The 14253-nt window shown below is 35.7% G+C and overlaps 1 protein-coding gene across 34 annotated transcripts in view; it reads right to left on the bottom strand.

The window, feature by feature from the left end:
* The window catches only part of HDAC9 (histone deacetylase 9), a 1049458-nt gene that overhangs the window by 478789 nt on the left and 556416 nt on the right, over window positions 1-14253 (bottom strand). For all 34 annotated transcript variants that reach the window (XR_012512159.1, XM_074379585.1, XM_074379592.1 and 31 more), the window contains 4 exons: window positions 14040-14155; window positions 4028-4150; window positions 817-1030; window positions 143-360 (listed from right to left, as the gene is read on the bottom strand). Coding sequence is in view for 33 of the 34 variants with exons in the window: in XM_074379585.1 (XP_074235686.1) it covers window positions 143-360; window positions 817-1030; window positions 4028-4150; window positions 14040-14155 (671 nt within the window). In the remaining variant the exon portion in view is untranslated. The remainder of the gene's footprint in view (window positions 1-142; window positions 361-816; window positions 1031-4027; window positions 4151-14039; window positions 14156-14253) is intronic.

Below are 14253 nucleotides of genomic sequence, written 5' to 3'. Positions count from 1 at the left end.
AACCCAGAAAGCAGGCTTAGGATGATCACATCCTTTTTGCTGTGATTCCCATCAGCATTCCTCTTATATACCCATATCACTAAAGCGATCCCCAATATCCAAACTGGTGGCTAGTACATTTTGACTTGGCTTGGAGGCTTACTTTGTTCATGTGGATCTGCTGCTGGTATTGCTTCTGCTTCTCCAAGAATTGCTGGTGTTGCTGTTGAATGACAAGCTGAGCCAACGTACTCTGAGGCAAAGGTGCAGACTGGGTTCGGTTCAGAGGTCTGTGACGGGGCAATTTGTGTGTACCTCTAATGCCAGGTGAAATTCTCTCTTTAGTTGCCAAGGGAGACTGAGGATGTAAGGGAACTCCACCTGAAAAAAACCATATATATATGCATATGTGTGTGTATACACACACAGCACACACACAATTCTAAGAAAAGATAAGAAGCCAAAGAAAATAGATACATAGTATAAACCATAAGAAAATTAGTGAAGTAGTGATGCTACCAGGCAAACATTAGAAGAATAGGACAAGAGTGGGAAGACAGAAATGTCAAGGCACTGGACAGGTGCACATCTGACTGTATGACTCACCATAATCTAGTCTGCTATGAATAATGGTGAAATAAGGTGCGTCCTCCTACCCCAACTAGATCTAAAGGAATAAATAAAGATGACAGCCTTTCCCACAGTACCAGGTATCATGGAGGCTTTTGTGTAAGACTGTGGATTCCTATCAGGGTCTTAAGTAAAAGAGACAATATTCTGGACCACTAACAAAATAAAACCCTAAAATGACCTGCAAACGGTGCCATAATGAATTACCAGCCACAAGAAGCTTTTGCTGTCGCATTTGTTCTTTCAATAATAAATGCTGCAGGAGAGCCTGGTGGCTGCTGTTGGGTGGCTTTCCCTCTAAAGTGACGTGAGGGTGGCTGGAAGATGCCGGGATGCTGCCCCCATACTGCCCAGGCAGAGCAACACCTTGCCTAAGCGTCTGCGTGTCACACTTCTGCTTTTCTTTGAGTGAATTCGAAGCCTGTGTTGAGAAATAACAAAGATGTTAAATACTCTTTCATCCATGTGGGTCACTGGGTCTCTATATCTTAGACAAGTTTCCTATGCTGTAGCTTCCCAGAACAAAAACCCCATCTTACCCAATGACTGAGCAGGGAAAATGGACCTTTTAAACTAACTCAATTCAAAAAAGAAGGAATAAAAATAGGGTTGGAGCACCGAAGACAATTTAATATTGTCATTGTATTGAATATAAAAAGTTTCTTTTAATTAAAATCAAAAGTGATGCTACACACAAAATTTTAGATGAAAAGAATAAATTCAACAGATATATTGTACATGATGATGACTACAAATAACAATATATTGTACATGTGAAAATTTCTCAGAGAATAGATTGAGTGTTCTCACCATAAAAAGTAAGTATGTAAGACAATGCATATGTTAATCAGCTTAAGTCACTCCACAATATGTATATATATCAAATCATCATGTTGTAAACCACAAATATATGTACATTTTATATGTCAACTTAAAAAACTGCTTATTAAGTGGAAGGTACATTTCTAAAGTCTTTTAATATACACTGTTTACGTTAAAGGCATCCCGGAGAGGTAAAATTTACTCAAAGACTGTATCATGGGGATTAAGGAGCTGGAGATAAGATGTAATGTAATTTTGGAGTTGCAAGGGAAAGAAACAAATCACCCTTTCTCTACATGTCTTCTAATAATTTCACAGAGCTATTAAGTATCCAATGTTTAATTTTTTAAATTAAATTCTTAAAATAACTCAATGAAAGGAGGTAAAGATATGCAGAAATTTGATTTAAACATTTTATATTAATTCATAACAGATTGCCAAATCTCTAAATATTGAAAATGACACTGCAGATATTTTGTATAATAAACTACAAGTGAAATAAGATATCAAATAAAAATGCTATTAAGTACTTGAAATGTATAATAACACAGTAATAAGGCAATAACAATTATACCGTCAATAGCAATAATGAATTATCCTATTCAAAGAATTTAATGAATGGTGGTCATTTTGCTATTATAAAAGCAGGACTCTAATACCTCAAAATTATGTGGCATGTTTCTTTTCAAAACTCATGTTTCATCTTTCAAAATTGCTGTACACCAGGGGAGGCAAAGTAATTTTCAGCGATGGAGAAATTGAAGGACAAAGAGGTAAGTGGTTTGTCTGAGTCACAGAGCAAGTCAATGCAATGTTTAATCTAGAGGTGATTCCTTGTCCTGGCCACTTTTCCTTAAAATTTCCCAGTATTCAGTGGAGAAATGGAATACTAGAGATCCCTTTGGCAACGCAATGCTAAACTTGAAAAATTAATTATGATGTCCTCATCCACACCAAAATGGAAGCAAGGAAAAATGAAACTTTAATCCAAACCACATTGGTTTATCCATCCAGTGGTACCAAATCGTATTACCTTTGAAATATTAAATGGTCTGGCTTTAGTACTTGGTCCTTTGGGAAAAAAATTTTCCCTGACCACATTAAAAGTGGTACATGTGTGAGTTATTGAGAGGAGTGGCTTAGAACATATAAAAATAAGTAAAAATAAAATGCCTATTGATGTGTCATAAGAAGTTTTTGAGTTGGTATTTACTTATCATTAGAAGAGTTAGGAAATAGAAATGGAAAGAAAATAATTTTTAATTAGTGATAACTGTGAAATATTATCCATGAATGTTTATTTTTAGTTTCATTCCTAATTCCCTTTTGTTTTTCATTTCATTTACAAATGTTTCATGTAGAATTTTAAGAGCATAGTTGAATTCAGTATTTTCAATGCTTTCTTGTATAATCCCCAGATATAAGACAACATCCAAATTTTGTTTTATCCTTACTGGTATAAGAACACAGTACCACAGAAAATGACATTATTGTCTATTGAATATCAGATATTATAAGATAGCTCTTAGGTTGATTTTAAAATATGTATTGAAATTATGTATTGAACATACATGTGAATTTGACACATTTGACTCAGTGGAAGACTTGAAGGTAAAGACTGGCAAAATTAGTGATAAGGGTTAGCATAAATTTCTCTTTAAACCTCATGTATCATATGACCCCTGTGTACATACAATTTAATTAACTAACATTTTAGAGATGAATTATTCTGGATAAGGCCCACTTATTTTTTACAACTAAAACTGATACTGTTTAGTGAATATGAATAATGTAATTATTGCTGTCTTCTGCTAGTATGACAATAAAATTTCAAGTTTAGCACTGCTTTGGCAAAGATATCTCTAGTATTCCATTTTCTCTGCTGAATACTAGGAAATTCTAAGGCAAAGTGGCCAGGACAAGGAATCACTGCTAGGCCTCCATTTAACAGTATGATACAGTGACTGCTTTCTTCCCAAAAGAGCCTATTTCAGTTGTCAGTACTTTTAACCTAATAGATTCACTTTGAATCTAATGGGAATGGTTTAATACTTTTCTTAGAGAGTTTTTCCAGATACATATTCTTCAGCACCACAGAGTCAGTAACTTAGATTCCCAAAATAAAGTCATTCACAAAATAAATTATCTAAACATATGCTGCTGTGCTTTCGAAGCTGTACCTCTCAGCACTACCCTGGCTTGTGTTCCAGGTCTGCCACTAACTGGCTCTGTGATCTTGTGCTTTGAAACTCTCCAAGTCTCAGCTTTTCCTTCTGTAAAAACGTGGGCTGTAGTCTCTGTTTCACAGGATGTCTGTGTGGAGTTATTAAAATAATATATCTAGAGAGTGCTTTTCTTTAAAGCTACAAACCATACAAATGTTATTATTTTTTATAAATGATTATGTGAACAAGGATAATTCTGGTTTGAAATTAAATGGAATGTCTTTGAATAACAGAGCAAATAGCAAACAATGAAGGAGATGCTGGCTCTACCAGGTTTTTTTAAAGTATAAATATATGGAAAAATGAAAGAGGGTTCCCTACGAAAAGATATTGCTTGGGTCTATTTAGGCTGATGCTGTGCAATGACTTACATTGAGCTGGGATGGCACTGCAGGAAGCCCCAAGGTAATGTTGGGCAAAGAAGGAGAGGTATAAAGACTTAGCAGGTTCATGGAATCTTCATGAATTAAAATGCGTTGCTGTGAAACCATTTGCTGTTTAAAAAAAAAAAAAAAGAATTTTAAAATATCACAGTATGACAAATTTTACTGTAAAATGTTCACATTTCAGAAAATGGGTCTTATCATAAGTAATGATTTTAAGTATTTATTTTATGACTTCTGTATCCAAAAGTTATAATGTAAAATTTAAATATTTCCTCCTCAAACAGTTATAAATCTGAATAAAGGGCATCTATGTACATTTTTTGCAAATTCATTTATAAAATTCCGGCTATATGAAATACAGTCAGCATATTTGTCATTTGTTGATAAAGTACAATGATAAAATTGGATAATTCTGATTAATGTGTCTACTTCTTTTGTATTACTGAGTGGAAAAAAAATGTATATAATGCCACCATAGTCATTATCTTCATCTGTTTCTTCATTTAATGTCATTTTATTGATGGGGAAACTGACAAAAGAAAAATCTTAAATATCACCATATAGGGCTTCCATAGTAATGACATTTTTTTTACTATAAACATTTATGAACAGACAATTGTGTGTGGCATATTTTTAGATCATTCATATTCAGAAACTAATGTTAAATGTTAAAATGTTATGAGTCTTATGCCACAATAGCCTTCATTTACACTTAAATATTCTGAACATTTTGGCATCGCTATGCTTTTTACAACAAATGCCTTCTTTTAATCCATTACTAAGAGTCATGTTTTCCCACATGTGGCCTAATATGGTTGGTTGAATTACATTTTCTGTTTAACTCTTGCTTCCCTCCCAGAACTTTTATACAATAAGAGTTACAAAGGTCTTATTAGACTAAGGAACTCTGGCCTGATATGGTCCCCAAGGGAACAACATCCCTGAAAAAGAATACTCCATGTAACAGTATGACACAGTGACTGCTTTCTTCCCAAACAAAAAGCATATGGGACTCCAATAATAGACCACCTCCAAGAGGGATATTGCACACACGGGCTTTGACTAAAGTAAATATAATAACTTGTCAAGCATGTTTGGGGGAGCTGTAGATTTTCCCCTGGACAAACCTGGGATATCAATTAACTGGGGAAAATATCATGTGCTAATACAATGCAACCTCAGAATGTCACTGAAGAGTGATGCATCACCAAAACACAGGATGTTATTCTAAAACATCATTTCAATCATACCTTTGTTTGGAGATGAGTCCTAGTCTTAACATAATAAGAGCAGAGGGTTAAATGTGGAGTTTTCTCATAGCAACTTAGAACTCAAAGCTAGTTCAGATTTTGTTACTTTTTAAAGGAGCATGTCATATATCTGTGCATGAAAATCAAGAGGTACGTTGTAAGCAGTAACATTACATTGACTTTATATGCAGCCCTTTAAAAAATTAGTTGTCTAAGTGACATAGCATGAAGATTGTTGGGAAAGATTTTAAAATTACAATGTGTGGGGTTGCAGTTTTATTTTGTGAGCTATCAAAGTTGCATACTTACTATAAACAAAAAGGCAAGCTACTGTTTTGCTCATAAAAATAATAGCTTTTCACAAAAATTTTAAGTATAGAAATCATACCTGAACAAGAACAAAAAGAACATAAAAGGAAATAAAAATATTTTAACTAGTTTACTGGCAGTAAATCGTAATTTGAAATAAAAGGATATTTTATTCACTTATCTGTATTCATTGAAAAGAAAATAACTGTGGAAAAATAAGCACTTTAAATAGTGTATAATATTCATTCAAGGTTGTATCTGCTCAAAGCACTGAGATATGGACTAGGGGATTTGACGTCGACTGGGGGAATGGCACAAAAAATACCATGGACCTCACAAAAGAGTTTTCTGTTTCCCAGAGATAATTTCTGTGAAATCTTCCTACCTCATCACAGGAAGCAGACTTAAACTTAAATGAGAAATAGATATCTTCTCAGATGTATGGGAAGCAGCAGCACACTGGCTGTTCACACTGGCTTTGACTAAAGCAAAGAGATTTGGGGACAGTCTTACTCTGGGATTGCAGATCCCTGCAGTTTCCTGTAAAAGTTGAGTGGCTCCATTTCCTCCGGCAGTGTACTGATATTCAGCACCTACCATGTGCCAAGCCCTGGGCCAGGAATTGTTGGAGGTTAACCTGTTGTTCACAGGTACTCTCAAGCTACCATTATGCTCATGCTGTTGATGATGAAACTGAGTCATTTCCCCAATTCTGTTTCTGTGTGGGACCAGCAACAAAACCTTTAAACTGACCAAGGCTATGAGATTTGTTGACAGTTGCTGCTACAGGGAGTACGACTCTGCAGCCACTGTGGGAGGACAGGGGAACCACAGAGAAGTAGAGAGAATTGCTGTGTTTGGAGAAGCAGCAGCAAACACAGGCTCTGAGGCTCAAGAGAGAAATAAAGGAGTGCAACTGGTAGTCAGGGGACTTGGGCATGAGAAAAAAGCCCCGGTGACTTTATAAATCTTCAAGACATTACGTAGATGAAGAGTAACTCTATCATTGCCCAAATAAACTTTATGGAGACAATTCTTAATGAAGCAAGGAAGGTTCTGTGTCCTCCACATCTGCTAGCCATAGTTGGTTCTTCCCAAAGACTCTAATCAGTATATCATCTCATAGAAATTTTAGGGACCCAGACCTTGCTTAGTTTATCTCCTTAGATTACAAATAAGGAAAGAGGCACAGCATCTTTGTAGACTATCAAAGTCTAGAATGACTTCAGAGAATTGAAAAACTATTTCCCTCAAATTATTTTCTCTAAATATAGCTTTCCTCAACTATGCTTTTTGATAGGAGCCATCTATCTGTTCCACATTTATCTCTTAATAAGACCTGGAGCCATAGTCTACACTGCTGAGTAGAGACACACTTGAAAGTCAGAATAACAGATTTTGAGGGGTACCATTCCCCTGAGACAATGAAAGATCCTGACTTCTCGCAAGGCTGGAAGACCATCCCACCTTAGCACTGCAGTGAGCTCACAAGTGTTTTCAGGCAAAGCCAGGATTCTTCCAAGAAGCAGTTTTGAATCTGGGTCAGTCCTTAAATCAGTGCTATGCTAAGATGCCAATACTTCACAGTTGAGTACATGAGAAAGATGGTTTTAATCTGAAAATTTTTCAGAACCAAAAAATTTTATTGTGGTTAGATAAAATGAAAATAGTAAATGTAAGAATGTGTATTGTTAAACCTTCACAAAACAATTAATGAGTAACTTCTCTGTGTTAGATTAATGGTGTTGAGTGCTAGGTATATAAAGATGTTCTATAACACACTAATTCACATGGTAGTTAGGTGCACAGGAAAGTAGAGAACTAACTCTTTGACTTGTGATAATTACTTTAATTAGAGTAGGGTTAAAATACTTCAATGGCTAAGAAAAGAGGGTCAATTTTAAACCAGGCTTTGATGAATAAATGGCATTTCACCAGAAGGAGCATTATGTTAGGACAACAGATATGAAATGGGCCAGGTACTGGGGTAGGAGTGGCCCACTCACATTTTACTAAGGCTCTGCTACATCTTATTTAATTTCTCTCCTGTTATATCAATGGGAAGGAGATCTCATAGATAATATTTGTAATTCAAATGAATACCAAACAGTAGACTCAAACATTATGTCTCTCAATAGAGCTATTTATGTGGAATTGAAATTAAGCATTAATGTCAATTAAAAGAATCTGTTCCAAAAGAGACACTGGCTAAAATTAGAAAAAATGGACAAAGTCAAATGTTACAGGGATTTAGAAAGCTAAAGCCTCACACATATTGCTTGTTGGACAGTAGATTAGTACAGCAATGCTGTTGAACTTTAAAGCAAAATAATTTTACTGTTTACCATGACCAGTGATTGCTTTGCTGGGAATTCTAACTTCAAGAAATTCTTTCATTAAGCTGTAGGATGATGGGCCATGGTATATACTGAAGAACACCAGGACATCTACCTCAGGAATCAGTATGCAGCAACACCCACCATGGATTTTTATGGTGATTAAAAGCATACCATTAGATTTCTGTATCCATAAAGACATGGTGTCTGGATCTAAAAACACATGCTTAGTGATAAATGCAAGAAAATGGAATGACACAGATAACATTGGGCCATTTATATCCCATTAAAGCTCATGAATGCAAAGCAAAAAATACATATAACAAAAATGCATATAATCAAAAACAGGAGAGAATGACTGCCTATGGGGGCAAGGAAAATGAAAGAGGGGAAAGGATATAGAAAGGGAGGAAGGAGAGAAGGGAGGGACAGAGAGGGGAGGAAGGACTAAAAGAAGATATTTTTCTTACTCTTAAGAAGACAAAAAAAGTCAACGATAGCCTTTGACAGATTCTAGTTATACTAGTCATATAAATAATTACCTATTTTCCTTTTTAAAAAAAATAGACAAGATCTTGCTCTGTCACCCAGGTTGGATTGTAGTGGTGCGATCAAGACCCACTATAACCAACTCTTGGGCTCAAGCTTCCAACTAATGTTCCCCCACCCCGGAGAGAGTCTTTCTATGTTGCCCAGGCTGCTCTTAAACTCCAGGCCTCAAGTTATTCTCCCACCTCAGCTTCCCAAAGTACTGGGATTATAGATGCAAGCCCCCATGCGCAGCCAATAATCACTCACATTTTAAGACTCCCCCAGAATATAAGGATATAGAATTTTCAGTTTACTGTATGTTCCAAATTATCTACGGTATGCATGAGAATCAGAAAAAGAAAAAAATATATATGTATATATACACACACACACAATTTTCATGAGGAGCAGCCTGGACTTGTGAAATAAAGTCTGGACTAAGTGTCTTATACTTGAGCTCTCCCACTCTCGGGCTTGTAACTCTGGCCAGCATCCACCTTCCCAGGACTTCAGAACCTTCAGCCTGAGACTGAAATACCTCTGCCCATCTCTATCAGGTAACGTGTGTCTACTAGAATGGAATACAGGAAGACATGCTTAGAAGTGTCAAGTCAGCTTTGGCTTTACAGGGTCCCAAGTCCCTGAATCCAGGCTATCTGAAAAGAATATAGCCACATTTTAAAAAAGAAAAATCTTAATAATATAATATTTTACTACAGTTTTCAGGATTTTTCAAGATTATATATTCTAGTCTTCCTTCAACTAGCTCATAGAAAAAATCTCCATGTAATTAAAAAAATTCTTGAGGCAGCAGAAATCTCTCCAGTTTTCATTTTACTGGACACCCAAGAAGGTGTTACTATAAAATAGTAAGACATATTGTGAGACCAAAAAAACAAAAAAGGAAAAGAAAAAATAATTTGACAGAGTTTAACATTTGAAAGGCACTGATGTTTTGTTAAAGATCTTGCTTTAAAATATTGACTTATACGTTATTCCTAGTAAATTATTATTTTGTCATGGCAACCTCCTTTTCCTGAGATAGGGGGTAGGGAACATGTTTTAGTTGCTGCTATCTAAAACCACAGCTCTACACCCACTCAGAAGGGAGCATAACATTTACAGCAAATGTCACAACAACTATTATGAAACAACAGGCAGATGAGTCATGTGAGATTGGGGCAAAACAAGTGACATTACAGATGATTTTAGAGTATTAGAATCATTTTTTTAAAAGCATTTGTATCTGCTGGAAAAATTATTTAAAAAATAGCATAGTGGAGACAGCCACTAATGTTCAACTAGAAATAAACCAGCAGCTTGGCTACCGTTAAAATAGCTATCAAATAAATCTACTGAATCTAAAGTAATAGTGTTGATATCCATGGAAACATATTTGAACCCACAGGCCCACAGTATTAACAATAAAGTAACTAGATAGGTAAAGACATCTTTGACTGGAGTTGGAAATAGAAACTCCTGAGGTTTCAGCTCCCCAACCAAGTTTACAAATGAGTAAAGCAAGTAGCTCCAACAATCTGAATTCTGGGACTGAGCATATGTAGGAAATAGAAGAAATGGAACAGAAGTGGTCAAAGCAGATGGAGACTCACTCTCACATGAGAGCTGCTGGCTTGAAGACAAACATGCTAATGAGTTTTCCCTACCAGGAATCAGTGTTGATAATAATAACAAAAAATGAACTTTTTTCTGAGCATCACAATTTACCACCTGCCTTCCAAACACTGATTTCTTAAAACAAAGCTGCTGGTGTAGGTATTATGATACTATCTTCTGCTAGATCAGGAATCTGAGGGTCAGGAGAAGTCTGGCAACTTGACCAATGATGACAAAGTACCCGGTTTTGGAGCCAGGTTCATGCCTAGTCTTCTGAATGGAACACCCATACATTCCACCACAATGTGCTATTTCCTGAACCTCAACTTATGAGTAAATTCTCCTCCTAATTCTGTCTTCCGTTTATCTAAATTAGGCAGGACATGTGAATTACAAGACAGAAAATTTTGTTTTCATCTAGGACTCAAGATCTTTAGATACAGCCTGACTTTCCTACTTCTGAACCATCACATTGGGATAAAATCCCATTCATTTACATGGGCTCTGAAAGAATTCAGTAACATGCTTTTCTACTTACAGACCATGAAATGAAGACTTCATTCAAATATACACCATTTACATATAAAAACTCACTAGTGTTGCTTAAGGAAAAATAGTAGAATAAGCCTGTTTTGTAAATGGTAAAGTATGTAACCATTTTTTAGAGTGCAATATGTTACGTAAATAATTCATACACCCAAAGTATTTGTTGCTATGAAATCCCATACTACTATTAATCTTTAGAGACATCTGTAAAAATCATCCTAAATTCTAAATGATGATTACTCAAGTATAGCTGAGCATTCCCCCCCCCCACTTTATCCAGTTTGGGTAGAAACATTTAGTGCTACAAAGCTAGGATATTAATTTGCTGACAGTCTTAGTCTAAATTCTGCTGTCTCCTCACCTATCAAGAATGAATTACACTACAGATCTCTGTAAATGCAATACAGCAGAAAACCACATGTTAGCCATCAGGGTTGCATTTTTTGTTCTGGGCCACAGAGAGGCTACCCATCAGTGCATAAAGGTCTGCCCACCTGGCCTTTTGGATCATAGTTCAGGCACACAATTAATTCATTATGAGGTAAGTCACTGCTTGCTTTTGAACTCATCTTTCCAGATCTGGAGGTGAATGTCCTGTCACTGACCTGAAGAAATACCTCTACCCTTTTAAACTCCATTAAATCACATTTCCTTCTGTTTTGTTTTGCTTTTCTTCTTCTTTTTTTTAATGACAAGGGTGAAAGAAAAGGTTTGCAGTGAGAGAATATGTTCAACAATAGCTGAAAAGCTAGAGCACCTAAACAGATGATTTGTGGCAAGTTATGGCTTTAGATATACAAAACAGATTAAAACAGCATAAGCAAAATCTTTTAATTTACATTCTTCACCAATGCATACTTCTTGGTTGTTCCAATATGTTGTACTAAATACTATATGCAGATATATATGTATTCACAATGAAGGAATATACATATCTTCTTCTTTAGTAACTATTGAATGTTTCCCCCTCCTTCCCTCCTAAAGGTAATCATCATGCTAAATTTTGTGTTCATCACTCTCTTGCCTTTTAAAAATATTACTACACATTATCAAACAAAGTATTGTATTACTGTTTGTGAACCTAATAAAATGCTCCTATGTTGTAAGTGGTCTTCGGAAACACTGCAATGACAATGCATTTCTGATAATCATACATGCTGCTGAATGTAGCACTGTGTATTGTTTTCATTTTTCAGTGGCACAAAATCCATCCAGGGACTGATTAGAATGCAGATCCTTTGGTGCTTTCGTAATTACTAAGAATCCCATTCTTCATACTGAGAGATAATAACCTAAAGATTTTTGGGAAAAAAATTGTAATCAAATTGTTCTTTTCCTGCACATTTACTAAAGAATTGCAGAGAATAGACCAATATCCAGGTATAACTACACTAACATGCTATCCACAACTAATGTCCAAAAATTCCACTTACATCTCTGGTCACGAATATAAACAAAGTATTTATTCCATCTGCTATCTTGTTTTTGAAAGCATAATGGAAAACAGAAAGAGGAATGACAGGATAGTAAGAAGTAAGAAATAGATGCGGGACCTGAAGACCATGTAGAGGCCAGAATTACTATTCTTTAAATAGCTGAAAATGGTCATAAATGACAGCATCTAGATATTTGGCCCATGTTCCTTGGAAATTTATTTGAGGAAATTTTTTGAAATCTAGAAAGACGGCATATTCCTCCAGGGTGGGGTTTCTTTGCTTTGCACACACTCACAGCATGGGGAGTACAAAAGTGGGCCACGTTAAGTCAACAGCTTGAGGTTACGTCATTTGGGCTACAGATCTACATGAGGACTAGCTTGTGGTTTCAACTTTGAGGGAGAGGACCTGCCCTCTTCTCTGCTCCACATCAGACAGCCAGGGGCAGGGAGTTGGGGGGACAGAGCAGTCAGAGGGGCAGTCAACTCACCAATGTAGCATAGATATGGGCCTCTGGGATGTCAGCTTAGTGTCTGGAGGGTCTCCTATAAGATTATCCTCCTTGGTCAGTACTAGGCTTTATCTTCTATCTCTTGAGTTTCTGAGGTCTTGAAAACCAAAGCTCAAAACTCGAGTGTGCAAATGTGCTTACAGTAAAACTGATTTTACTGGCTTCAGTCCTTTGCTCATCAGAGATAACTTCTGGATTTATACCCTCACTTATATTTTGACCTAATAATTTCATAACTGATAATTTATTATATATATGCATGTTTATGTTTGTGTGTATAAAATATATGAAATTACAGAGCAACAGATATACAGTCAAAATAACCATTTAAAATCAACTGAGTTCCCTCAAGAGACAGTGAAGTGAGCTCCCTATAAGCAGAAGTGTTCTAATAGAAGCTGGATAATCACATGGCAGAAAAGCTATGGAGATGATCCAAGAATAAGAGATTTGACTAGTCCCTTTCTGTCTCAAGGTACCATGACTCTATAAAATATAAAGAAAGAAGCATGTTGTATATCAGAAGATAACACACCAGCTCACCTTGCATAGAGCAATGCACAGTGAAGAAGGCATAATGACAGGAAAAAAATTAAGGCTTTTAGTCAATTGTTGATGACTTCAAATCAGCTGATTTCATGAGTGTCTATTTTCAGACTCTTGCCTTTGATAGTCTAATACATCGGAAAATTCTTGCTGATTTTCGTATTAACGTTCCTCTTAATCTTGTATCATTGGTTACACTAAATCATGTTACTTTAAACTAGTATCCTTTAATATGTGATTCTTCAAGCACAGAGTTCATATCTGGTCATAGAGTTTATATCCCTATTGTGAGGCAAAATGGCAGGAATATAGCAGGTACTCAATAAAGGTTTGCTCAGTGAGGCTTTACACCCTTTAACTATAATACTGCAATTATTTTTCATCACTTTTTAGTTCAACTGGATAAAATCCACCTCACTAGGTTCTTCTGAGAGTCCTGGATGAGTTGTATTTACTTACTGATGTGTCTACTCTTATTGGCATAACCAGTAACCAAACAGAATGACTAGTAAGTTACACAATTGTTAGGCAGTGTACACTGAGGATCACTAACAATGTTTGAGGATTACATTTCAATATTCTTCAAGCCTGGATTGCCTTCCAAATATCTTTGGTTGTCTGATTTATAAATAAGATAAAGTTTACTCAATTCTAACATGAGAAAAAAAGCTGTAAGAAAAAAACTGATATTTATATCAGCTAATAAATATCAGCTAATAAATATCTTTTCATATAGGCTTATAATATATACATTGATAAATATCAATTTTTTTCAACTGGTTTACAATATGTGGAATTGAGTAAACTTCAATTCATAAATATCATTTGGATATTAAAGGTCAACTCAGAAATACCACTTTGAATTAAGCAGCTAATCAGATATTCCATTTTAAAAAGAAATAATAAGGGTCTTACCTCAGCATGAGGGTTAGGGGGCAAAACCGAAGTCTCATTTTCAGTAACACTTCCAGTCGGTCCATTGTTTGGTGAACTGGGACCAGAGCCTGGAGAACTGCTACTGACTGAGGATTCTGAAAAATATTATGAAGTACAAATGTGTTCATGAGGAACATATACAGATGAACTTTAGTTACTGTAACATGTAACTGGGCATGTTATTTTCCCCCTA

This window comes from Saimiri boliviensis, chromosome 10 (genome assembly GCF_048565385.1).
Source record: "Saimiri boliviensis isolate mSaiBol1 chromosome 10, mSaiBol1.pri, whole genome shotgun sequence".
In the NCBI taxonomy this organism is placed as follows: domain Eukaryota; kingdom Metazoa; phylum Chordata; class Mammalia; order Primates; family Cebidae; genus Saimiri; species Saimiri boliviensis.
Note: the sequence above shows the minus strand (reverse complement) of the source record. Positions and strands in the feature narration are given on the sequence as shown.